At 44.8% G+C, this 26,497-nt stretch overlaps 1 protein-coding gene and 1 non-coding gene across 2 annotated transcripts in view; both read left to right on the forward strand.

The window, feature by feature from the left end:
- The window catches only part of Ide (Insulin degrading metalloproteinase), a 316,112-nt gene that overhangs the window by 52,995 nt on the left and 236,620 nt on the right, over positions 1-26,497 (forward strand). Inside the window, exons 8-9 of the mRNA XM_065440616.1 lie at positions 837-1,039; positions 23,102-23,174. Of these exons, the coding sequence (XP_065296688.1) occupies positions 837-1,039; positions 23,102-23,174 (276 nt within the window). The remainder of the gene's footprint in view (positions 1-836; positions 1,040-23,101; positions 23,175-26,497) is intronic.
- TRNAL-CAA (transfer RNA leucine (anticodon CAA)) lies at positions 17,834-17,906 on the forward strand. The gene has a single exon. It is a non-coding gene; the product is annotated as a tRNA-Leu (tRNA).

Below are 26,497 nucleotides of genomic sequence, written 5' to 3' on the forward strand. Positions count from 1 at the left end.
ACGGGAAAGGAACCGTGCCGCCGCCAATTTGAAGTAGCTTGAGCTCAAAAAACAGCGTTGGCTGATCCCAAGATGCAGGTGTCCCTCATCCAAACCAAAATAAACTCCTCAAAGCAGTGAAACACAACACTGAGGCGTCCTATGCGGGCTGAGAGTATGTCAGGACAGTTGAGGTTGACTTACGAGCTGTTGAGAGAGAATCTCAATTGTGACAAAGTTCGGGCTTCATACCGCTGAGCTTGCTATCAGTCGATAGAAATAGCTCATATTCGAAAATATTTGCTTCTGTATGCACCTCCTTTTTATTCGCATTTGAGAATGTCCGACTCAACTTGCAATTTTCTTTCGAGGACATTTTATTTGCTGTGCATGTTACTAACCCCTCCCTTCTATTCTCTTTTTGAATAACATAAACACTACTCCTTAGTATTCAAATGGGACTAAATCGTTTAAAAAATTTTTTTTCGTATGCCTATTAGAGAGTGACATCATTGGGCGATATGGTTTCAGGCCATCTTGACATTAAACATAGTTCTGCATCACTCAGGGAATTGTGCAAAGGCACCCAGGGAAAACCTGGAAAACTCGAGGAATTTGGAAATGTCAACTTGGTAGACACCCTCTTGTGAAGTGGACGAAAACTATAATAGAATAAGTGATTGATCTAATTTTATGCTGCTGTTTAATGCTCCTTTTAAGAAAGCAGTTTTGATTACAGGGTTCAAACTAGTGCACTGTGCCTCAGCTCTAGTGCGTTCTCTTCACATATGTTGCCAATATTAATGAAGTGTTGAGCCATGCCTACCTAAAATAAAGTGTCACGGTAATGCTTGCAGAGTCCCTGGATGAACTGGCGCGCATGGTGGTGCCGCTGTTCTCAGTTGTGCCCAACAAAGGTGTGGAACGACCAACTTGGCCACAACACCCTTATGGTCCTGAACAGTTGGGCTTGATGGCACATGTGGTGCCTGTCAAGGACAACCGGTTCCTGTACATGACATTTCCCACTCCAGATCTGAGGCAGTACTACAAAGCTGGAGTAAGAGCTTGCTTATCGTTCCTGCTGTGATGCTGTCCTGTAGATGCAATTGAAAACCAAGTGCCTTTTAGTGCACAGTTGCCTGTGACAAAAGTGGCCATATCTTATATATTGACGCTGTGATGCTACCGTGATAGCATAGAACATATCCATGACTGTATACACCAAGGTGTTACTTGAAAACTAAGGTGGTCAGTAATCTTCAGTTGCATAAGGGTAACATGTTTTAATTTAAACTGGCAAGGGCAGAAAACGGTTTTTAAGAGAAAATACTTGTAAGACCCATAATTATGGGTTCATTTTGAAGAGGGCGGCCATTTTTCAAGTCTGTAATGCGGTAAAGAAATTGGGTCTGTACTGCAAAAACTTTGGGAGCGGTATCTGTTTGTGTGCAGGAAGACAATACTACTTCTATTGGATGTATTTGACTCAATAGGTTCCCAGAATCGAACATATTGTGTGCAGAAGGCTTGCCACAAAGAGGAAAGCCGACAACAGAGTGTTGTCCACCTGCATATGTTGGGGGATGTAGGTTTTAATGGATACTGTTTGAACTGTAATGAAAGGAAAAAAAAAAATGCATGAGGCCACCACTCTGTTCTATATTTTGCACGTGTTACTACAGGAACTAAAGCAACTTTTTGTACTGGCTGTATTGGCTGCCAGAAAGGCCGTGCACTGAATATTCATTTCAAAAGTGCGAAACTATTAAATTATTCGTGTAAATAAGTAAACCCCTGTTAACTTGAAACACTAAAAACTCGGAAAAATTTAGAAATAAGCAGAGTTTTGAGAATCAGCGAAATCCTGAAAATGGAAGCCTGCTGGGCTCCGCATAGACCACATGGAGCCATTCCAAAATGGCGGCAGTAATATTCTCACTCACTTACGCGTGCATTGGCGCCAGACACATCGTCTACAGGCAGTGGTATCACTGGCACTGTGCCACGACAGCTTACTCGGCACAGAGTCAAGACGAATGATCCTAATGCACAGTTAGAAGCCAGTCATTTGATCATAACTGGTTTGAGACATCCAAACAGCTGACGCAGCTACTTTCTGCATCCTAGGGAATTCCGAACAATTTCACTTTGAGAACCAAAACTGGGGATGAGCGCAATTATCATGCCTTTAGCAGACATGCACAAGTGACACTGCATTTATGGCTCACTAGTCACATAAGCATGAAGCGAGCGTCCTTATCAAACCATGATCTCACAGTAGGCACAGCACTGGGCTGATTGCACCTCCTCAAAAGTGCTGATTACGTTGCTCAAGGTCACCATTAATATGGAGTGACTGCATTGATGCATCACTGACAATGTCTTAAATGAGAAGGGAAAAAAAGAGGGCTTTCACTCCCAGATCACTGTTGCTGTGTGAGGCCACAAGAAAGTGGCAGTGAGCAGTAAAGCAAGTGTGTGTGAGCAGTGATAGAAAAAAGGGGGAAAGATAAGCGGGGAGTGCATCCTGCATCAGCGTCTTGCTCGGCTAGCAAGCTGCCATTGGGTGAAAAGTGAGTGCAAGCGATGCTTCTGGCACTGCGCTGTTGCTCTTCTCATGGTGTTTTTGGAGTCAGATTTATCCAGAGTCCAATGCAAGAGCTTCTCAAAATAAGAGGTGAAAAACACATGGGTTGACACCATAGCTGGAAAAAAATTTCAGCTTAACCAATATTTAAAGATATCAGAGTTTGAGTTAATGGGGGTTTACTGTATGAAAGTACATACTGAATTTGTTTTAATAGTAGTCAACTAAGTTATAACGTAAGAAGTCTATTAGAAAACCAATGAGATAGCACCTAGAGCAGGCCATTCACCAGATGTTCACAAATTCACATTGTCTCTTTCAAAGTAGTTTTCTTCAGAAGTGACACATCATTGTAGACATGTCTGCAATGCATGGTAGAACTGTTGAAAGCAAGCAGTCTTGTATGAGTGTGCTCAAGTGATGCACATCTCATTACGTGTTGTGGATACTGCTGTAATGGTGACCTTTTATCTTTGATTTAAATTTTGGGAGAAGAATGAACGCACCCTGATCAACATGAGTAGAAAGGCTGTGTAACTACTGAAGTGGCCATTTGTGTTAAAAACTCTGCGACTGACGCTGCATAATCATGCAGCGTATACGAGTACGCACCATCTGGGCAAACATTTTGACCACTTTTGCAGAGTCTTCCAATGTTCCAAGCCAATAACTGTCAAGCCCATACAAATATCTAGCAGGTGATCCATTATATAAAGAAACAGACAGTGAAGCCATAGAAAGCATAGGGTCAGTTAATTGTTTAATTGAAATGTAGAAATACTAAGCCAAAGGGACAAGCAAAATGATAACTTGCCGTAGGTAGGAGCCGAGCCCATATTATGTGTGCAGTACTATACCAATTAAGCTACTGCAGTGGCCGTCCACTTTCTTGAGTGTGTATGTGTACGAGATTGGTCCTGGATGTGTTAGCCAACACTGCTCACGGCTAAGGTGGTGGATGTGGAACATCCTTTTTGATTACAGGCATCATGCAATACGTAAGCTTAAGGAGCAGACAACTGGCCAATAAACCTTCGTGTGCTACCTCATGGCATCATGAGGTATTGAGGTAATCAGTAAAATCTCGAGAGAAAGTTAAGGTAATCAGTAAAAAATTTGTCAGTGATGAATCGACTGCCTTGATCGCTGATTATGACACGTGGAGGATTATAGTGGAGACTTATGAAACAAAGCATGAACTGCAATACTTCCAGGGTTTTTGCTGAAGTTTCTGTGCATAGTGCATTGGGTAGTTGATGCAGGTAGTTGATCCAACAGTTAACATGGTTTGATTGGGGAAATGGGCTGTTTGAACAGATCGACATCAAGAATCTCAAAGTGAGAGACTGAGGCGGCACCGGATGAAGTCCTGGCAGCATAATTGGGGGGTGTTTACAGTGAAATCTCTATATGCTGAACTTGAGGGGACTGCAATAAATCGTTTGTTATTCTAAAAGATTGCTAGAATGAAATCCCCAAAATTAACCATTCTGCCCATCAACCCATCAGTTCATAAGTTGTCACCATATGAGCTATCCACGAAAACGTCGCTTTGGCTCTTGGCATGCGCTGTTGCTATTTTCTATACGTTCCGCCGCCATGCACCACCGAAGCACCGTATACATAATAAGAGTGCCGCATGAAAAACAGACACTGACACTGAGGAAACTACAGTCGAATCCCGCTACAACGAATGCCGCTTCAACAAAATTTTGCTTCAATGAAATATTTCCAATTCCCTGCCAGCTAGCCATAGGAGTCGATGCAAAAAAGTTCTCGCCACAACGAACAATTTTTCGGGCTTGTTTTCGCTTCAACGAAATTTTCGCTCGGTTGCGCTGGGCTTTAAAATTTGTTTTGCAATAAAATAAACATAACCCCCAACTGTCTTCAATTTTTCGTACACCCACGCCACTTAGGTTCACCGAAAACGTGCGCCCACTGCACCATCGCTGATAAACAAACTCGTGGAGGGGCGCCATTGTTTGGTGGTAATGACGATGTGGCTAGCTACCTTGCGACAATGCGCAGGCCCACTTTGCCAAGCGCAAGTTACAGCCAATCTGTATCCATCCTAGGTCACGTGATCGCTGGCGCTATGCGGCGACGCAGATTTTCATTTGTGCTTGTGCGCTCGGCCAGCATGGCGACAAAGCGGAAGTTTCTTTCCTTGGAGGTGAAGGCGTGAATCATCAGCAAGGCTTCGAGCGGCAGAAAGAAAGGAGACGTTGCAGCAGAGTTCAGCATCGAAGTCGAAGGACGTGATCACCAGTGCTCTTTCTGCGGGGGCGTCCGCTAAACGGGAAGAAGTTGACTCAAGCTGCACACGAGGATCTTGAGAAGGCGTTGTTTACATAGTTAATCAACATGCATGCCAAGAAAATGCTAATCAGCGGAAGCATGCTGCAGCAAAAGGCACTGAACTATGCTTGCATGCTCGGCATCGACGATTTTAAGGCAAGTACAGGTTGGCTGACCCACTTAAGGGCCCGACACGACATCGTTGCGAAAGTGTTGTGCAGCGAATCTGCTGCTTCAGACGCCAATGGTGCAGCGACTTGGGCATCATCTGCTTTGCCGGACATAATGAAAGAGTATGCCCCGTTCGACATATACAACACAGATGAGATGGAACTCTTTTATAAGCTGCTGCCCACAAAGACACTGGTTATGAAGGGCCAACCATTCAACGGAGGAAAGCACAGCAAAAAGCGTGCGACTCCGCTTCTCTGCACTAACATGGATGGCACCGACAAGCGCTGCCCGCTCGTTATCGGCAAGAGCTTGCCGGTAAGTTATTTAGCAAACAAGAAATCCTGGATGATGCGGGCCATCTTCTCTGATTGGGTCATAGTTTTCTACCGCGATATGAAGGTCCAAAACCGCAAGGTGTGCTTGCTTATTGACAATTGCTCAGCGCATAACGTTGTGGACGTTGAGTTGGAAAATGAGGAAGTTCGCTTCTTCCCCCCAAACTGCACTGCTTTGATTCAGCCGTTAGACCAAGGCATTATTCACAGTGTGATGAGTGCATATCGGCAGCGGTTGATTCAGCGACTGTTGCTGAATATTGACACCAGGCGGGAGACCAAAGTGGACTTGTTTATGGCCCTACAAATGATTGCAGCGGCGTGAATGGCAACCCGGCACAGCATAATTGAAAATTGCTTTGCGCACGCCGGCTTTGACCGCCAACTTGACAACAGACGACGAAGACGACCGTTTTGGAGTGCAGCCACCCTCTACAGAAGTTACTGCGGCGTGAGCAGCCCTTCGAGACACCGGAAATGTACCGACAGACGTCAGCATAGATGAGTACATCGCCGTTGACGCGGTCTATCATTGAAGAGGTTCGCCATCAACGACACGTCATCGGACAATGAAAGTGATGCACAAGATGAATCGGCCCTGCCTCGTGCACTGGATGTAATGGACGCTTTTGACGTCATTTGTAATTTCATTGGCGCCCACGATGACGACGTCGCAGTGCAGCTGCTGACCGAGTGCGAACATCGCACCACGGCAATGATGACCAAAGGACGGAGGCAAACAAAGATGATCGACTTTTTTTCGGAAATGAATTAAGTTTTTGAGTGTGTAGTCAAATTTGACAGTGTTTTGGGGCAAATTTCGCCACAACGAAATTTTCGCTTCAACAAAATTTTTCGCTCATCCCATGACTTTCGTTGTAGTGAGGTTCGACTGTACCTACAGTAAGGTAGTTCCATGTTGCCTCCAAAGCGCAATATTTCTTGCTTTTACACTGAAGCTGTCGAGGGCCAGTTCCACTAGGATCATGTCTGTATGTAGACACAAAACTCCCCATACGTGGGCCGACCCTGAAGGTAATGCAATGCTGGGCTGACCCACGGCGGAGGTGAAGCAGGCGTTAAGCACTCGCCATATGTGGGCCAATCACGAAAATAGTGCAATGCCGGGCCGACCTTTGGCAGAGGTGCAGTTTGCCATTAGGGGTGTGGGGTCTCTCACCCCATACTCTTGAGACAAAGGAACGACAACACAGTAGTGCAAACAATCACAAGGGCATTTATTGCACCTTTCATAGATCAATGCCTGGTTGCCGAGTTGCTATCCACAAAACATGCCGAGAGTATAAAAGCAGCTGCCCCCGAACGCCAAGAGGGAGGCTCCGAATTCTTCCGTCGAGTAGCGTGCTCCCCCATCTCTCCACTTCGGTCGACCTGACCGGCCGCTCTTTTGCGATGCTATAATAAACAAGTTGTTCTGTTAGCAGTCGACTCATGCTTTGCCAGGACCTTCGGATGCTTCCAGTTGTGCCCCAGGCCGCCAGGCCAACGCTACCCTTGGGGCTTGCGACCCAGATGCAACACTCTCCACGTGCGACAGGCAGCTTCGTAATGCCTTAGGCCTAAAGCGTCACTACCCTGACGACAACCGGCATCCAAAAACAACACCCAAAATGGGCGCAATACAGGCAGCCGCGAGGAGACGTCAGCTCTGTTAGGTGGTCCTACTCCGCTCGGTGCACACAGCATCCGAGTTGACGGCGCCCACCGTTCCAGACGGTGTCGGGGCGCCTGGTTCCAGGCCGCAATACCAGTCAGCCCGTGGTGGCACCCGTGGCCCGCGGCCACCTGGCTCCCAGAGCCGCGACTTCATCCGAGTCAGAGATAGAAGCTATTTACATAAGAAATTCGGACCACCCACGAGGCTTCTGTGCTCACTCTCTTCAGGCTTGGCGTTGTTCCGCGGGCACTGAGCCTCGCTCTCCCAGGATGCAGACCACGTTGCTCTCGTACCGACGAACGCCATTTAAAAAAAAAAAAAAAAAACACTTGTGAAAAGGCTTAGCATGTTGACATGTTCAAACACACTACAGCCACCGTCGCCTCGCTCAAGAAAGCACGCCGCCAACGCTAGCGATCAAAATCCGCGCTAGCCCTACGCTTCGATTCAACCAAAGGTCTCGAACGAAGCAAAACTGTTAAAACTATCGTCCGATGCCCCAAGAGCCCCACGTTGGGCGCAAGATGTGGGGTCTCTCACCCCGTACTCTTGGGACAAAGGAACAACAACACAGTAGTGCAAACAATCACAAGGGCATTTATTGCACCTTTCATAGATCAATGCCTGGTCGCCGAGTTGCTATCCATAAAACATGCTGATGGGCGCGCGACAAATCTAGAACTCCGTCTCACCGCGACCGGATAGTGAGCGAATATGTTCGCCCCATGCTGGATCCCAACGCCTGGTCGTTCGCGCCTACGGTCACGAGAACGGTGTCGCGTTCGAAGGCAGGCCACGCGAGGTGGTCTCGCAGAAGCAGCGGTCGGTGCGCGCGCGGGACGTCCACGCTGTTCGCCGACCCGCCGAGAAAGAGGTAGAGCCTTTCTTACCCGCGCCTAAGTAACCCCGCTGCAGCGCAACACTCGCGTCATCTCTCGCACTGCGCCTCAACCACTCCGACTGCCGCGGGCGCCAGGCCATGTGGCGGGTGAAGCCGCCCTGCAGGAGACGAGCTATGCAGGAAAACTAGATCTCAGGGGAGGCGTGAGAGTCACGCATCCCCACAAGGGTCCCACATACACAGCTTCGCTGGTCATCCTTCTTCACATAGTAGAAGGGCAGTGAGTTTGTGTTTGTTTTTCATGCCGTGGTCACCGTAACTGTCTCACTTGAGGTGGACACATGAACTATGCCAAAGTGCAAACGTGTGTAAACGACACCGTCTGGAAAGTGCAAAGTGCGGCTGTGTGGCATCCCCGCACGTACAGAGGTTACGTTTCATCGTGTGCGTAGCTAGTACAGCTGCAGAAAGAAGTACGAATGAAAGAGGCATGCACAGGAAGAAGAAAAAACGTAGAGGCGCGCCTCCGTGCTAGGTGACACTTTTCTGGGCGGAGCATGCGCTCGCAAAACCTGATGCATTGTTGCCTCTGTTTGGCCGCGTTCTTCCAACATGGGTTTCCAAACCCATGTGCCGCGACATTCACTCTCTGTGCCTTGTTGTCTGCTAGCCTACTGCTTCAGCTGCCGTGAAGAATGCATGGAAATCTAAGAATCCCCAGATTTTGGAATATTAGTTTGTAGTACAGAGGCATTGTTAACATTGCAGGGAGGCTGTATAATGATCATTATTCCTAAAAGTTCAGTATTCTAAAGTTCGCAGTACTGAAATATTTTTACATTGAAACTATAAGAAGTCAACAGGGGATTTCTGAAAAGTTTGTTAATATTAAAAGTTCGTTAATGATGTGTTCATAGCAGTGAGGTTTCACTGTATGATGTTGGCGATCCTAGCAACCTGCTACATGTTTTCCATATTGTTTCGCATCTTAGGCCAGTAAACCTTAGAATACTTAACATAGAACACGTGGGAAAGTAAGGTCCATGAAACGAGAAGTAGACAGGTGTCTTGGCCATCACAATTTTTCTTGTAATGGAGATTGTCATGTACCTCAGAACAGCCTTGAATAGTATGTCTATTAGCGGAAGCAATTAAAGAATATAAACTGCAGTTGTTGTCCTGTTTTTTATGGAAAGTTAGGAGATCGGGAAACGGAGGGTCAATGGTGGCAAGATACTCGTCAAAATAGTCAGCATTAAGCTCAGTCATTGATAAAGGAAGGCGTGATGAGAATCAGCATGCCAGTTACCACTCTTGTAGTGTACCACAAAGTCAAACTCTTGAAATACAATGCCCACTGCACCAAGCAACCTACTAAGTGGCCTTGAAGACCCAACAAGAGAATACGAATCGAATAGTTGTTGTTATTCAATTTGTATTGAATTATAGAATTTGCTATTCAACATCGTCGAATTTTGTTTCTGTTAGACTATAAGAACTAGCAACACTTTTAGGAGCCTTCAGTGAGAGGAGCGATGCTGAAAGCGAATTTGTTGTCTTGCCTTACAGAAATCAGTTTATTATTTAACCAGTGTCACAATATTGTTACCGGCAGTATTCACTCAACAGTTGTGGATGTTCAGGCTAACGTGCCTAGACCCGGCTAGCTAAGGTCTAAGGAGACACGTAGCTCGTCCCCGCTCAGCAGTGCCCACAAAGGGGCGCCGCGGCGGGTTCGCTGACTCACCAGCAAGGCGTAGAGGCAACTCCACCCGTGGTACTGACGAATGGGGGTTTATTCCCTATTATGTACAAAATGGACATACAATACAGGAATACGGCACTAGGGTGGCAGTCGCAGACTACGGGTGAAAGCTCCCGGGAAGTCTGCTCCACCACACTGGCTCTTCCGAGCAGGTTTGCCACTCAGGAAGGGGCCACCTTGCTTAGAGGGGCGTGGGACCAAGTGGGTCCGCACGTCCGACAGCCAAGAGCACTGAAGGTCAATCTGTCGGGCGGAGGCGCCCGCTTACCTCCAATGCTGAATGAGAGACAAGCCAAAGAGAGGGCGAGAGGGGCCTGCTCCCCAGGCACTGTTCCTATGCGTGGCGCACGGCGTAACGTGCGCACGCAGCAGGCTCTGCATCACGCTGGTGCCAGCGGCCGTGCGGAATGTACGCTATACAAAATAAGGCTGGAACTTCGTGCCTCCAGCGATCGTGCGGGCGAATGGCCCAAGTCACACGTGAACAGGAAATAGAGGTCCAAAAGGGGTCCCCACCCAGTAAACGGGTGGGGACCCCTTGACTAATCCACTTGACCACTTGACTAATCAAGACTGAACAGGGCACACAGGTTTTAGCAGGTGTTTCAGTCTGACTGGAGAGACTCTGACCCAGCCCCACTACGTCTTTGTCTTCGCCACTGTTCATGACATTGTCCCCGTCCCGGTGCTGGTTGTGGTCAAAATGGGTTCTCAGTTGTAACGCTTGAGGTGGGAAACATGTACGATGTCACTTCGTGGTGTGGCCCTCGATGAAGTGGATGCCATGGGAGTTAGAGGTGACGGGAGTCGCCTGGCGCAGCACGTGGTAGGGCTCGACATACCGCGACATCAACTTTTCACAGAGGCCGACACGACGAGGTGGCAGCCAGAGAAGGACGAGTGAGTCCAGTGGAAAAGCAGTATCCCGGTGTCGAGGATCGTAAATGGACTTTTGTGTTGTTTGCGATGCCAAGAGCTGAGCGCGGGCTACTGCGCGCACGCGTCATGGCATCTTGCGCATAGGAAGTCGGGGACATGGACGTCAGATCAGAAGGAAGCAAGGTGTCAAAGAGCAATAAGGGATGGCGGCCAAAGAGAAGATAGAAGGGTGAGTAGCAGGCAGTGTCACGACACAATGAGTTGTATGCAAATGTGAGAAATGGAAGGGCAACGTCCCAATCGTGGTGATCATCAGAAACATACATGGAAAGCATGTTGGTCAGTGTACGGTTGAGATGGCCGGTTCTCTTATTTCATTGCTGTCATTATTTCTTAGTTTCAAGCTCCTCTGTTGACCAGACATCGAGTTGCAAAATGCACTACATGCATGTGCCAACTAATGTAAGTAAGCCTTATTCTTTGGCCAAACACTCACACAAGCTTTATATTTTACTTTATTGGATAAATGAGAAAATATTTGATAGTGAATTCAATATTTAAAGGTCACCTTTATCAAACATTTGTATATAATTCAATTCAGAATCTTCACTATTCAAACATCCATAGTCTTCAGTGATGCCTTTTCGAATGGGGCCCATTTTGGCTTCTTCCATCATGTGGAAGACAAACTTGCATAACTTGAAGACCTCTACATAGGTTGTCCATGCTTTGCTTGGACTTCAGCCTTTGGCAGTAATGTCTGTTGAGTGCATTTATTCTCGGTAGTTGGGTCTCCAAAGCACTCCTTAGTTTTGTAGAGTGTTCCCAAGCTGCTGATGCGTCTTCATGGCTCTCAGACTAAACCAGTGCAGAAAGAACACAATGTTTGCAAACTGGAAAGCAGCATACCAGTGATTATATGGGCTCACCCGCTGGTAATAGTTCAGCCACTCGTCAATGTCTTTGCTAACTTTTCCTCGGAAGGATTGTGGGCCATGGGGGTATTGCCAGGGTTCACTTGACAATGAGGGCTGCGATGAGGGCTTCGTCCAGGTTCATCTCTTGGGGTAACTCTGCAAGGCCGGTGAGTTGGTTGCTGCAGTGAAGCTCAAACTGTTGTGCTTCCGTTGTTTGTCAGTGGACAGTATTTCATTGGGATCACCCGGGAGTTACTTATCCGATACCTCCATCACAACTGTGATGGTGGATCACGTTTATTAATGAATGGGAGTGAAGAGTTCAAAGAAGCCAATGCCTTATTACATGCCATAGAGCACAGCTCCCCACCAATCCAGTTCGCTCGCAGTGCCCCCGGCCCATTTTTTATTATGGGGCACCTCAGTGGAAAAGCACCATTCAGTCCACTTGACCATATTCTGGTAAAGTCTAGTTTAGTACTGAGAACCAGCAAGGGCTAGAATCAACTTTCCTGGGAATCATACGGATTGCACTTTAGTGGGAAACGCAGCTTTTGCTTGCCGAAATGCAGTCACTTTAGCGTTATTCATTCGAATCATATTGGAAAAGTGTATACTCAATTCATTACGGTGTGTGTTTAGATAAGGACAGACTAAGGGGGCCCCCGACTATTTTTGGTTTTCAGCGAAATTTTTATTATGAGGTTGGAAAATGCCTGTAGAAAGAGATCAACCATTGTGTTGCGAAACTTCTCACAGATTTCTTGAAAAAAATTCTTATTACACTAATGGTGTAATAAGAATTTACATTTCTTATTACAAATTGAGTGATTTTACAAATTCGAAGGCCTGTCACTATGTAAAATTAATGTATTGTACTCTGCCATTTTTTTTTTATAAATCTACAACACTAATACTATTGGCCCACGGGAAGTTAAAGTTATCACTCACAGGATGTTTTTGAAAAATTGCAAAACTGGTTTTTGAGCAACTTCCCTGACTTTCCTCGAAATCAGGGTTTTTTAGGCTATCCTAGCTCAGACGATAAAACTGAAAAATATTTCTGACAGATCTTCAAAAGGTCTCTCTCAAACTAATAAAGGAAGTATTGAACTACACCCCATATTTATATTATAAAATGCCAAATTTGCAAAAATAGCAAACATTTGACCTTTTTAGTGATCTTTAAAAAAAATAATCTTTGCCGAATTTTATGAAAATTTTATACAACGCCCACCCAGGACTGGTAAATTTATTTCTGCAAAAACATGTTGCACTGTTGCGAAAATTGATCCTGTCTTAAGAACCATGTATGGTCATCCCAATAATGTGTAGTTCTAGTAATAAAATGAAAATCGCACTCATTCAATCCTGAACTCATTCTTTTTGTTGTAGTAAAGAAGAGTGATGCAGATTGTGTCTTTTGCCTGTTTTTAGCCATGAAATGAGTTGAGCTTCAGTTTTCAGGGCTCCTGCATCTGTATTCCTACTATGGTATGTTGAGGTAGCAAGCCCGCAAGAGTGCATACAGCAAGTTTTTTAAGCCTGGTTGGGAGAACCTATTTCTGGCATCGATCTCGAATTACGTCTGCTATGTGAAATGCTCCCCGTGTACGTGAACGATGCACCAGCTAGCGGGAAAGCATGATGACGCCACTGCAGTGTATGAGCCAGCTGGGTATGTTCAGATGAGGACAGTAACAGAACAGGTCCCGAATATTAGAATGTTTTAGTTTGTAGTTTTTACGCTCCGGTCAGCAGCTGATTGAAATGAAAGCACGAATGCGCATGCGCCCTCCGCTTAGCCACAAGCGGGCTAGCAGAGCAATAAACATGGTCCACTTAGAAGCTGCCTGAATGGAGCGCCGCTGCCATTTTTCGCTAGTGAAGGTGGTCGATGCGCGCGCCCTCTCTCGTGCGTGCATCGAAGCACCTCCCTCTTTCCACCATGCCGTGCATTTCAACCACACCTTTATGTTCATCTATGCAGCACAAGCCACAAAAGCGATTTCGCATAGATGAAGATTTATCTTTGCTACAAGAAGTTGCAAGTGTTGGCTGATTTGAATATCCCGCAGCGTGGTAGGATGGGGTGCATGCTGTGCAACGCATTGTCTAGCGTTGGTGTCAGAAAGGATTGGATTGGACGCGGAATGCAAGCTCACTGGCTATCACGCGGCGTTCCCCAAGATGGCACTTTATTTTCCACTGGATAGGATGGACCGGTAACGCATTGTAAGTGCACATATGTATACTTCGTGGACAAATAGTTTATATATATTCATTTTACTTTGTAAAAGTGATCAATAGGTGTTTTTTATTTTGTTTCATTACCCTGAACTTGGCCAGAGGGCACTGAAGCTACAAAAGATCTGCTCCACTCCGCTAAATGTATAACAAAAACGCGAAAATCGTCCGCCGCTCCACTGTGGCTTAGCGGGGCAACTCTGAGAGGAGCGGAGTGCGAAGATGCTCAACTAAAGCACTCTTATTTTTCATTTTAACTTAAACTTTTATATTAAGGATAAAAATCATTCCACACAGTGAAACTGTGACTACTTTTCCAACACTTTTTTTTTTCACACACAAGAAATCTTGACTGAGACAAGGTGTTAAAATTTTATTGAGTTGCAAAGCATTCCAAACATTAAAAGCATGTGGTATAGAGAACAGTTTTCTATAGGTTAACCCTTTTATTCCACATCTATACCACCTCTCACAAGGAATTAAGGCAAATGGAATTTAATTAATCTTCTACGACAATACGCAAGAAAGTAAGAGGCTTATTTGGACATATTTTTTTGAGGCCTTTAAACTAAAGAGTTAAACTTCAAAAAAAATTTTTTTGTGTGCTTCAATGCTTGTTAAGTGCTACACAATTTACAACATAGTGTGTTCACCAATTTCTTGTTTTTGTGAACTGGTTGGAAAATTAGAACACAAGGGCTTGAGAAATAAGTTTTGCACCTACTGTAACATCCCAAGAGATAGCCAAGGGAAAACAGAGTGAAATATAAGGTGGGCTAACATTCATGGTGGTGGGTAACTTTCAGATGGGCAACTTTCAGTTTCTTTAAGCCAGGAGCTTAGTTCAGGGGTGGGTTATCTTTCGGGGGTGTGGCATCTGTCCAGATTTTATGGTATTCATTCTTTTTTTAAATAAAGAGAACTTCCTATTTCTGTAAAATTACTTGAGGACCATCTCTTAAGGAACTTCCTGCAAAAAATGTGTTGCTATACTTTATTGATAGTAACAGTATCTTATGTAGACTAGAAATTTTGATCCGCTTCACTATTCAACAGCCTAGGTAATTATCATGGCCAATGACGTACTTATTCTGATTTTGTTTGTAAAGCAACGAGCTGCACGGTGGCTGGACTTGATTGCAATAATACACAGCAAGCCTAAGCATTATTGTAATACAGGGTTATTTAGAAGCTGCCACGAGACTAAAAGAGGTTGACTAATCATCATTTGTAACGTAGGTTGAAAGGGAGGGTGTGAGGAACTCGTATGAAAGCGCAAGAACCATAGCTTCAGGTTTAGGATTTCTGAAAGAGTGTGTGTTATCCACAACTAGTAATAATCAGTCTGGAAAGTTTGCAATGTTCTGCGACTCGATAACCAAGATGTTTGCACCTTGTCTCAGTGAAGATTTCTTGTATGTAAAAAAAAAAAAAGTGTTGGAAAAGTAGTCGCAGTTCCGCTATGTGGAAGGATTTTTATGCCTAATAGAAAAGTGCAAGTTAACATGCAAAGCAGAGCATTTCAGACAGACGTAATTAGAGATCAATACCAGAGATAGGTTCCCCCGACTAGACTTAAAAAAACTTGCTATATGCACTCTTGCGTGCCTTGCTACCTCAACATACCGTAGTAGAAATACGAATGCAGGAGGCCTGGGAACTTAAGCTCAACTTATTTCATGGCAAAAAACAGGTAAAAGTGACTTAATTTAAGTCACTCTTTTTTACTACAACAAAAAGAAAGAATTCAGAATTCAATAGGAGTGTGATTTTTTTTATTTTATTATTAGAACGAGACACACCGTTGGGATGTCCATACGTGGGTCATAAGATAGGCTCAATTTTCTCACTTAAAATAAAATAATGCAACATGTCATTGCAGTACTAAATTTATTATTCCTGGGTGGGTGTTCTATAAAATTTTCATAAAACTTCTTGATGATCATTTTTTAAACGTCTCTAAAAAGGTCAAATGTTTCCTATTTTTGCAATTTTAGCATTTTTGGCATTTTATAATGAAATATATACGTGGTATAGTTTCATACTTCCACTGTCACAAATATTTTTCAGCTTCATCGCCTCAGGCAAATAGCCCCCCACCCCCCCACCTCCCCACCAAAAAGAAAGAACGATTTCGGGGTCAGTCAAAGGCAGTTGCTCAAAAACCAAAGTTTGGCAATTTTTTAAAAACATCCTATGAGTGACATAAATTCAACTTCCCATAGGCCAATAGTATTAGTGGTGGAGATTTACCAAAATATGGTAGGCGATCCTGATCTTTGACTTAGGTGTCTCTTAGTGGCACTCGCACCTCGGCGTTGGTGTTCTTTGGGTTTACTTTAGGCGAATGCAATGCACAAACCGAACACGAAGGCAGCTGTTTTCCATTAATTAGGTGGTTAAATACCATGCCACCTTCTTGTGTGACGTCATTAGTGGCGTCATTACTTCCACTTTCTACTTCCGGGTTTCCAGGAATTTTGCCAAAGTCGTGCTCATGTGTCTACGATTCTGTGCTTTGATGTGCAGTAATCAGTCATTTCTAATTGTAATTATTCCCGGCACTTCACTAACTCAACTTGTAACTAAACTTATGCTCTGATATCATATCTGTAATGAAACATGAATTTCCTACTCTACTATATTCTTGTTGCTATTATTGTGATTTTTTAAAATTGCGTCTCCGGTCATCTCAGAGATTCCTAATTATAATTATTCAAGACACTTCAGTAACTCAGCTTGTAACTAAACTTATGCTCTCATATCATATGTATAATGAAACTCATGAATTTTGTACTGTTCTATTTCTTTTCTATATATATATTTTTTTCAATTTATTTTCAATATCCTCTCCGATCGTCTCAGGAGGTGAACCGGAAGTGCTGCGCAAGAAACAAGAGCCACACGATGCTCTTGCCACTAAAAATTTTGGCAGAGTACAATGCGTTAATTTTAGAGTGGATAGGTATTTGAATTCGCTCTTTTCCACTTTTACCGAAATGAACATTTTTTTTTCATGAAATTTTTGCTATGTTTCGCAATACAAAGGTTGATTCTGTGAAGTTTGTTGCTTTATATCTGCAGACATTTCTTACTTCATAAAAAATTTTGCTGAAAACTAAAAATAATCTGGACACCCCTTAGTCTGACCTTATCTGAATACACCCTACAGACACTGCGTCAACAATGTGGTCTTGAGTTTGGTGATTTGACAGATAAGTTCGGTGGTCGTGTGCCTTTCTTATCTACTCCCAACAAGTGATCCTATGCTTCCACGCTGTGCCTGACGCTGCCATTGGTTCATGCCATGTTGGTGACCAAATTTTCATTTTCCTTACTGTATGGCCACATCCCAATTGCAGGGCCAGCACACCATAGAAGTCTAATTTTGGCTGGGGGCCGCTAAAATCTGCTTGTATGCTGCCTGTGGCCATCTCTTGTGCAGTCCTTCTCTAGCTGATGATGGCGCAGCTCTCATTACAAAACAAAACTCATTCAAATGTAAAGCTATGTGCTAAGCTAGCTGCAATAGAACCACATCACGTTTTTGGCCTGTTGGAATCGTGCATCGCATGATGTGCTGGCAGTGTGGTATGTCTGGGTGTAGGCCACTATCCCATTTATGTTGGTTATGAAGTTAAAAAATGCGGAGTATCAAATGCAATGGATCACACGGTGGATGACATGGCCTAGCAGCAAAGAGCTGTCTGAGAGTGACGAAGACGAACATAAATTCAAAATAAATTTCCAATCTGTGGGGGTAAACTCTATAGGTTTCATCCTTTTCCAATTGACACAATCGGCGCCATGATAAATTTAGAAAAGAAAAAGAAATGTGCGAATTTTAGTTGTGGGTGCACATCAGTGTTGTATTTTGAACCTATTAAAACTGGGTGTGGATTAGATTTCGGGGTGTGTTAGAATTTAGTTAATATGGCCAAATAAAACAGTGGTGTGTTTTATTTTTTTATTAATCGAGCCCCAAAAAGATCAGGTTCTCGTGACGCCTGCGGCAAAAACGACGTTCCACGTTCGCCGCCAAGGTCTGTGAGTGGTGGCGCTGGTTAACACTCCCAGGGATCTACTAGGACACATAAATACCCATGAAAAGTGGATGGGAAAACGGCGCCGCGGTAGCTCAATTGGTAGAGCATCGCACGCAAAATGCGAAGGTTGTGGGTTCGGTTCCCACCTGCGGCAAGTTGTTTTTTCATACACTTTAATTACCTTTAACTTATCGTTTCTTTATTTCATTTATTAACCCTTTCGCTGTCGGACCTTTCTGACCGTGACGCACCCCCAGTGTCGGCTTGGTTTCAGGGAACGAGCATAACAGGGAATGAACATAGCAATTTATTTTTGATTATGATTGGTATACAAATAACATAGTCAATGTAATATACGCATTTCAGTGTTCTGCAGCTGTTGTTAGTAAACATCATCATCATCATCAGCCTGACTATAAAATCCCCTGAACACCCGAATCTGACGATGCGGAACCCTCTTCCTCGCATGCGACTCTGTCTGAGTCCGAATCCGAGCTCGGCTCGTATTCTGAATCGGAATTGAGCCACCGCTCCAATGAGCAGACGAAGGTCCCGCGCGCTGAGCCATCCGAATTAAAGTAACCGCGCGCAGGGAGGATGCGCTTTCAGTCGCCCGCACAACGGAGATAAATGGGACGTTGCGTGATCAAGATGACAGAGAGAGATGGAAAAAGGCTAAACAAAGTTCGAAGGGCTTTACGTTTACTGCTGCAAGTCGAAAGCGAGGGTGCGGCGAGAGAGCGAAAGCAGCAACGAGTCGCTCTTTTCGGAGAGGCAACGGCACGTGCGCCTGAACTTGACGCGCCGTAGCAGGCACACCAACAGAAGAAAAAAAAAACCTTCAAACCAGCGGAGACGGCAGAACAACCCTTGAACCTATAACCACACGCGCGCGACGCATGATACAGCGAACACGGAGCCACCGCGCCACTCAGCAAAGAGAAAGTGGGGAGTGGCCGTCGCGCCCTACTCTTCAATACATGGAGTAACACAGGTCGGGGCGAATATACGAACTTGTAGAAAGAGTCAACAGAGTGCGTGGCCAATCCAGGAGCGCCAGCTTTGCGCTCTGGCGCGAAATTTTGAACGCACGATAGAGAACGTACCGGTACGTCAGTGACAGTTTTGGGGGGGAAGCGCGATGACGTACCGGTACGTCCGTGACAGCGAAAGGGTTAAGCACAAGTAATTTCCCCTACGTTGTCCTTGGTGTCAGTATTTGTTGGCTTCTTATGGTATCACTAATAAAAATCGAGCCCCTCTGTTAACCCCCTTTCTTCTCGTTTATTAAATAACGAGGGTCTTGACTCCGGCAACATTGATGCCTTCAGGTAGCATATGTGGGTTTATTGACCAGTTGCCTTCACCCAAAACAATCACGTTCTCGTGACGCCTGCGGCAAAAACGACGTTCCACGTCCGCCTCCAAGGTCTGTGAGTGGTGGCGCTGGCTAACACTCCCAAGGTTCTACTAGGACACATAAATACCCATGAAAAGTAGATGGGAAAACAGCGCTGCGGTAGCTCAATTGGTAGAGCATCGCATGCGAAATGCGAAGGTTGTGGGTTCGGTTCCCACATGCGGCAAGTTGTTTTTTCATCCACTTTAATTACCTTTAACTTATCGTTTCTTTATTTCATTTATGAAGCACGAGTAATTTCCCCTATGTTGTCCTTGGTGTCAGTGTTTGTTGGCTTTTCATGATATCAATATGGAGAAGGCGTACAACACAAAATGTCGTTATGGAATCTTGAGAGACTTGTCGGGAGTGGGCATCTGTGGCAATATGCTAAACCTAATAGAAAGCTGTTTGTCCAATCACACCTTCCGCGTCAAAATCGGCACAATATTGTCACATTCATTTATACAGCAAACTGGTGTACCCCAGGGAGGTGTGCTCAGCTGCACACTGTTTATCGTCAAGATGACCACACCCCGCGCTTCATTACCGCCTGCCATTTTTTATTCGGTCTGTGTGGACGACATTCAAATAGGCTTCAAATCCTGTAACTTCATAGTGTGCGAGAAACAGGTACAGCAGGACTTGAACAAGATGTCCAAGTGGGCAAACAAAAATGGATTTAAAATCAATCCCCACAAAAGTTCTTGTGTTCTTTTCGCAAGAAAGAGAGGCCTGGTTCGAGATCCTTGTATAGAACTGTAAGGACAACAAGTACCTGTCAACGAAGAGTACAAATTTCTAGGTAATATAAATGACTCTAGGCTTAGTTTCATTCCACGCATAATTTAAGAAAAATGTCTAAAAACCATGTACTTGCTTAAAATTCTATACCACACAACATGGGGTAGTGACGGAACTGTCTGATCAATCTTTATAAGAGCCTAATTCGATCACGATTGGACTATGGTGCCGTCATGTTTAACTCTGCTGTCCCGAGCGCACTTAAGATGACAGATCCTGTCCATCATCTAGGTGTCTGCTTAGGCACTTTGCCAGAGAACACACATCAGCCTCGAATATTTTTTCAAAATACACTCTAATCATGAGCCATGAGCCAGTGTTCCAATACCGTTAACGATATGATGTGTGCTACACGTTTCTGTAATCATTCCTCTGTAAGACGGCCTTTCTCATTACTTGTGAGGTAGCTTAGCAATGAAATGCATGTCCCACTCCTTGAACATCGCTTAATGTATCCAACCAAGCTGTTACCTCCTTGGGAATGGCAGGTGGTAGAATGTGACATATCCTTTCTAGAACTTGCAAAGCATGCTCCAGAGCTCGAAATCCGAATGCATTCCCTAGAACTCCAGTGCAAGCACTCCTGCACAGAGTTCTACACAAACGTTCCGAAGTCACATGCTGGAGTGTCCTATGCAGCCGTCGGTCCATCCTTCTCGGAATCCGATGTACTGCATCTGGATACAAGTATCTTTACGGCTGAGGCCTATGCGCTATTTTCGGCTGTGAAACATATAAGGAAATCAAAACTTAAAAAAACAATGAAAATTGGAGAATCCCTAAGCGTCGTAAAGGTCTTGATGTCACTCCGTAAACACAAAAATCTCGTACTTATTGAGCTTTATTCCATCCTCTGTAAAGCGTATATATCTAACCAGCATGTCATCATATGCTGGGTGCCTGGCGTAAGAGTCGTCGGACGATCTCGCCGCTGCCACCATTTGTTAGAGTTGTCGGACGATCTACGAGCTGTAGGCCGATCTCACCGCTGCCATTCAGATGTAAGATTTGGCAGTTGTAGCTGTAGGGATGAACTTGGAAGGAACTAGGTGAACAGGATTTATTTACATTATTTAGATCTTAGGCAAGACATACATCGACAGTCTAGCGTGACTCCCAATTGGAGCCCGCAAGACTAACATACAGCAAACAGCTTATAAGCACACAGCTCACGAGTACATTTCAAGCACGACTATGAGCATGCAGCTCACGAGTACATTTCTAGCACGACAACGAGCACACACTAACAGCCGACAATCGCTGCTTATATGTACTCCGCTCGACGTCATAGTTCGACGTCATTGTAGATGACCCGCCCTTTTGGAGGAGGCGGGCTCTCGACTTGGAGGAGGATGAGGGCTCACACACATGCACACACACACATGTTCACGGTCTGAAACCGACACCACACGAATTTCGTAGAACTCGGAGCCGGGTAGCACATTGTCTTGTGTCTTGGTCGGCGCGTGGGAAGGAGCCTTCGTCGGCTTTCCCGTGGCAACTCCCCCACCCATAGCAGATCAGGTCCGTGTTGTCGTGTTGCGCACAAAGCCTGCTTCGTCGAACTCCTTCAGTCACTACGGCGACGAGGCTAGAGCGTCACGTTGGCGGTTTCAGCACAAAGCCTGCTTCGTCAAACACATCCTAGCTGAAGCGACGGAGAGTGGAGGATGCCCGCATTGTCCCCGACACAAAGTCGACTTAGTCACGCCGCGGCTAGAGGTTGGCGGCGGCGTTCCAAGATGAGGTTGCCACCGCTGGCGTAAATGGCTGGCAAACTTGCACTGCAGCTGGCTGTTCTTAACACTGGCCATAGGGGCACTGAGGGTAATGTTCTGGCAGACCAGATGGCTACACCAATTGCATCATAAGCTATTACCGCATTTACTTGAATCTAATGCGCACTTTTTTTTCAAATAAAACGGGTCCAAAAATTGCTTGCGTGTTAGAATTGAATGCGGCCCTAAATCAACATTACCATATCATCATTGACATTTCAATATGGCGGCCTTGTACGTGCTTCGAGCCTAGCTGCCATAGCTTTCTCCATGTGCTGTAGTACGTGTGCTTAGGCAATGCTTGTTCCTTTGGCTTAGGTTAGTGCACCTCCCGTTTTCCTGTTTTCTGTGTTTGCTTATCAGCATGGAAGTGCCGACTGCAAAGACATGCCGAGTTCATCACGATGCCGCAATTAAAAGGAAAGCGATCACATGTGCGGAGATGGATGGAAATCGAGCCGCATCACGAGTGTTCTGAATTTTCGAAACTTGCGTGTGGGACTGGCGCAAACAGGAGAGGCATTCTACACTGGCGGCTGCGCGGCCCTTATCTTGAAAGTGATCTGCGGCGGAGACAAGAGTCTTTGCATCTAGACTCACCGTGCTGTGTTCTCGTCGTTTAGTTCGCGTCGAAGTGAGAGGCCACGCAAAGGCCAATTCCCTTGCTCCTGCTACTGCACTTCTTCACTCCAGTGTTTAGAGTTTCTGCGGTCATTGACCGAGACGTGTTCATGCTTGTGTGTGCGTGGCACTATGTGTGTTAATTTAGTTAGCAAGCGAATGTTTGAAAGTTTATACGGTCGATAAAACTACTACCCTTACTTTTCGTATAGCTGTCTACTAATTTGCTATCGTAATCTATGCTTCGACTTTCGAGCGAAACTGCAACTTTCTTTATTTATCGCAACTTTAATGCATTGGGAGTAAATCTTTGTTTTTTCCAAATGAGACAAAGCTGTATTTCTGTATGAATGAATGAGGTGCGCAGTGCTGCAAAGGACTTTCCTTTCTATAGGTCACAGCAAACGGGTGTGTGTTACAATCGAGGGCGTTCCCCCCCCCTCTTTTTTTTGTTCACAAAAAAAGGGTACCCATTACAATCGAAGGCACGTTAAAATTGAGTAAATATGGTAATCCTATCGCTGATGTCCCTGCCACAGATCTGAGGCCTTTCTTACGAAAGGAACTGTGAAGCCACTGGCATCGCTTGTGGGACGCGGAAACAAATAATAAGCTGCACGTGATAAAGCCACAGTTAGGTCACTAGGCTTGCAGAATGGTGCTATCATACTTGCCAGAACAACACTTCAAGCTGTGTGAGGTTTTGTGTCGATACTGTGTTGATAGTATGTTTCATTATCTTTTTAGCCTGGAGACTATGTTGCCCACCTTATTGGACATGAAGGCCCAGGAAGCTTGCTTTCAGAGCTGAAGGCACGAGGTGAGCTTTTTAAACATCTCTGGTGGTTATTTAAGGGGGGAAGCTACACTTCAAAACCAACTTTCTTATTTATGGTAGATCTTACTCACATGTGGCATTCCTATGTGCTGATTCCAAAAATGTATTTGTTTTAGTCCTTTGACAAGTAGTTCCTGATATACCGTAAAATCTGGGTTCTTTTGTTTGGAGAAAGAGAACAACATAAAAACACACACAGTGGTTAAAATATAGAAAACTAAAATGTCAGGTATGCACTAAGGTATAACCCGGTGACCTAGTTCTATTTGAACTGTAGTTAGGGCTCACACAAGAATCCTGAAAAAAAAATGCAGTCTTGACATGTGAAACATATTGGCATGTGTGCTTGTATATCTTTCTCGGTTGACTGCTTTACACCAACTAACAAATGTTGAATATTAATGCAAATGGTGTAGTACACTCTCAAAGACACGCGGGCACCATTGATTACCAGGGTGTCTACAAACCGGGAATTCTCAGGGAATTTGAACAGTCTGGAAAAACTCAGGGGAAACTGAGGGAATTTGTGCTTCTATCAGGGAAAATTAGCTGTAACTTTATTGAAAGGGAACGAAAGTCGTGTTGATGCTGGCTCCAGTAACAGAGGAATCGCAACGAATCGTCATTGACGCCGTGTCATCAGCACGATGTATTGCCAGAGTAGTTAACGACCGATTTTCTAGACGCCCGATTTTTCGGACATGTCCGATAATTTGCACGGTTTTGCGGCACCACCACGTACTCCATATAGTCAATGTATATTGTCTTGACTGCAGGTCTGAAATGGCATTAATCAAAGCCACCACCGCTGCTATTTTGATTATCTCGCCGCCTCGAACCGGCACTCTTGTAGGCAGATCCGCTGGCAGCCGTAACCACCACTGCCGCAACGTTAGGCCTAGCTGCTTCTATGTTCTCTATTAAGCTTCTTGCCTTGTGGTGCCGTGTTTTTCATTGAAAGAATTTGCTGCTATCACCAATGGCGCCGACTCCGCCTTTGTAATCCTCGCGATTGGCTTTGAAGCTCGCAGAGCACAGCGCGTTACGTAATGCCAGTCTCCGAAATTTAGCTTCGCCCCAGTACATTAGTGTTACGCGGTGAAGCATAACAAGCGTGGGAAGGGGGCAATTGTGACGGGACACAGTATGTATTCCTTAATTACACATGCGTGCACCCCATCTCCTGTCACAGTACAAGCCCTGATATGCCTAATAAGCGTACTGGCAGGCCTTCAGAGCTTTTTCAGACGTGCCTGTGGTAATTTTAGCCCTTAAAGGCAGAGAAAGACATGCATAAATTTTTTTCAGACTGCCAGTCTTTTTTTTTTTCAGTTTTTTTTGCGGCCCTTCTGAAGTCCGAAAAATCAAACGTTGACTGTACAACTGACCAAGAGGATGCTTCAGATGATTCATGTGGTGAAAGCGTGGTAGAAGGAGGATGAGAACAGAAAGGACCGACGCACTGAGGAATTAACGGGAAAGGAAGGGTGCCGCCGCCTTTTTGAAGGAGCTTGAGCTAAAAAAACCGAGTGTTGGCTGACGCTGAGACACAGGTGTTCCTCATCCAAACCAAAATAAATTGTTTAAGCAGTGAAACCCAACACTGAGATGTTGTGTACGGGCTGAGAGTATGTCCGGACAATTGAGGTTGACTTCCCAGCTGCTGAGAGAGAACCTTAGTTGTGACAAAGTTCAGGACCTCATACAGATGAGCTTGCTATCAGTTGATAGAAATAGCTGATATTAAAAAATATTTACTTATGTGTGCATCTCCTTTTCATTCGTATTTGAAAATGTTCGACTCAATTTGGAATGGGCTTTACCATTTCTTTCACTGTGCATTTTACTAACACCTTCCTTCTCTTTTCTTTTTAAATAAAATAGATATTACTCCATACTATTCCAACTGGATTAAGGCATTTTTTTTGTTTCAGCATGCTTACTAGAGAGTGACAGCATCGGGCAACGTGGTGTCAGCCTGTCCTGACATAAAACAAGTTCTGGCTCATTCAGGGAATTTCGCAGAGGTGCTCAGGGAAAACCTGGAAAACTCAGGGAATTTGGAAATGTCAACTTGGTAGACACCCTGATTACTTTGGGACCTTCGATGCATGTATCGGAATTTTCTTGAATGTTATCAATGGTTTTGTCCATTGTCTGTTGTCACGGCACCTTGTGTGATTGGATAGTATGCATGACACGAATTGTGTAGTACTTTCTGAAAGACACGCGGGCACCAGTGATTACTCTGGAACCTTCGATGACTTATGGGGGGACATGGGTTGTAAAGACAATGTCACCTATTTCTTAACCAAATTAGATGAAACTGCACAGACTTGTTCAGTTTCTTGAGCTGATTTTATAAAAGGAAATATATTTTAAATAGGTCAATTATTTCGTGAGTTAATTAGTAATCACATTCTATTGTTTGCTGAAACAATAAAAAAATATATATTTTTAACATAACATTGCTATTAACACATGGATAGATACTAGAATGCATGAGGATTACAGGGCTGCAAGCAGAATTAAAATTGAGCATCTTCTCAATTTACAGTACGATGAAGTTCATTGTTTATGCATAATGAAAAACAAAAAATTTTTTAACTAAAAAAATTTTTTTTCGAGCTATGAATGAAAAATCTGCTCTCAGCGCTGCTCTACCTGTACATTTAGCTTCATGCTGCAAAAAAAATTATAGCCCTAGCTGTCCTAGGTCCAAAGATATCAAAGCAGCAAACAAAGTGGCCAAAATCTGTGTTCTGAGAAAACCAGAAAAATGGTTGATACTTTATTTAGCTCTATACAGTTAAAAATATCATGGTATGTACACTCCTAATGGGCTAATATGCACCAGTCATGTAGTCAGATTGACTGTTTGCACCCGTGTGCCTTTTCTTCAAGGTGCACTGCAGGTTGTTGGCAGGTGAGCATTTGCATGCTGAAGCCACAGAACGCACGGCGAACTCCACTTTGACGATACGTCACCGCAGTTCGTACACATCAGCTGAAGCCTGATGACAAGACCGTATTCCCGCTCACCTCTCACGATTTGCGCATCTCTGGTGCGGGGGATTCTGTACCAGGCTTACAGCTAGGAAAGTGACGCCGAAATCTTCGCCGAGCTTCGGGCTCGCAATCCCGACATCCCTATCGTTGCTGCGCGGCGTAAGGGCTAGACACGACACTTTGTCATCACGTTCGCCAACACCAAGCTGCCCCGATACATGCGGTATTTAGGCTTTACTTTTGAAGTCTTCCCTTACGTGGGGCACCCGGAGGCTTGTTTCAACTGTCGCAAGCTA

The sequence above is a fragment of the Dermacentor albipictus genome, chromosome 1, assembly GCF_038994185.2.
Source record: "Dermacentor albipictus isolate Rhodes 1998 colony chromosome 1, USDA_Dalb.pri_finalv2, whole genome shotgun sequence".
Classification (NCBI taxonomy): domain Eukaryota; kingdom Metazoa; phylum Arthropoda; class Arachnida; order Ixodida; family Ixodidae; genus Dermacentor; species Dermacentor albipictus.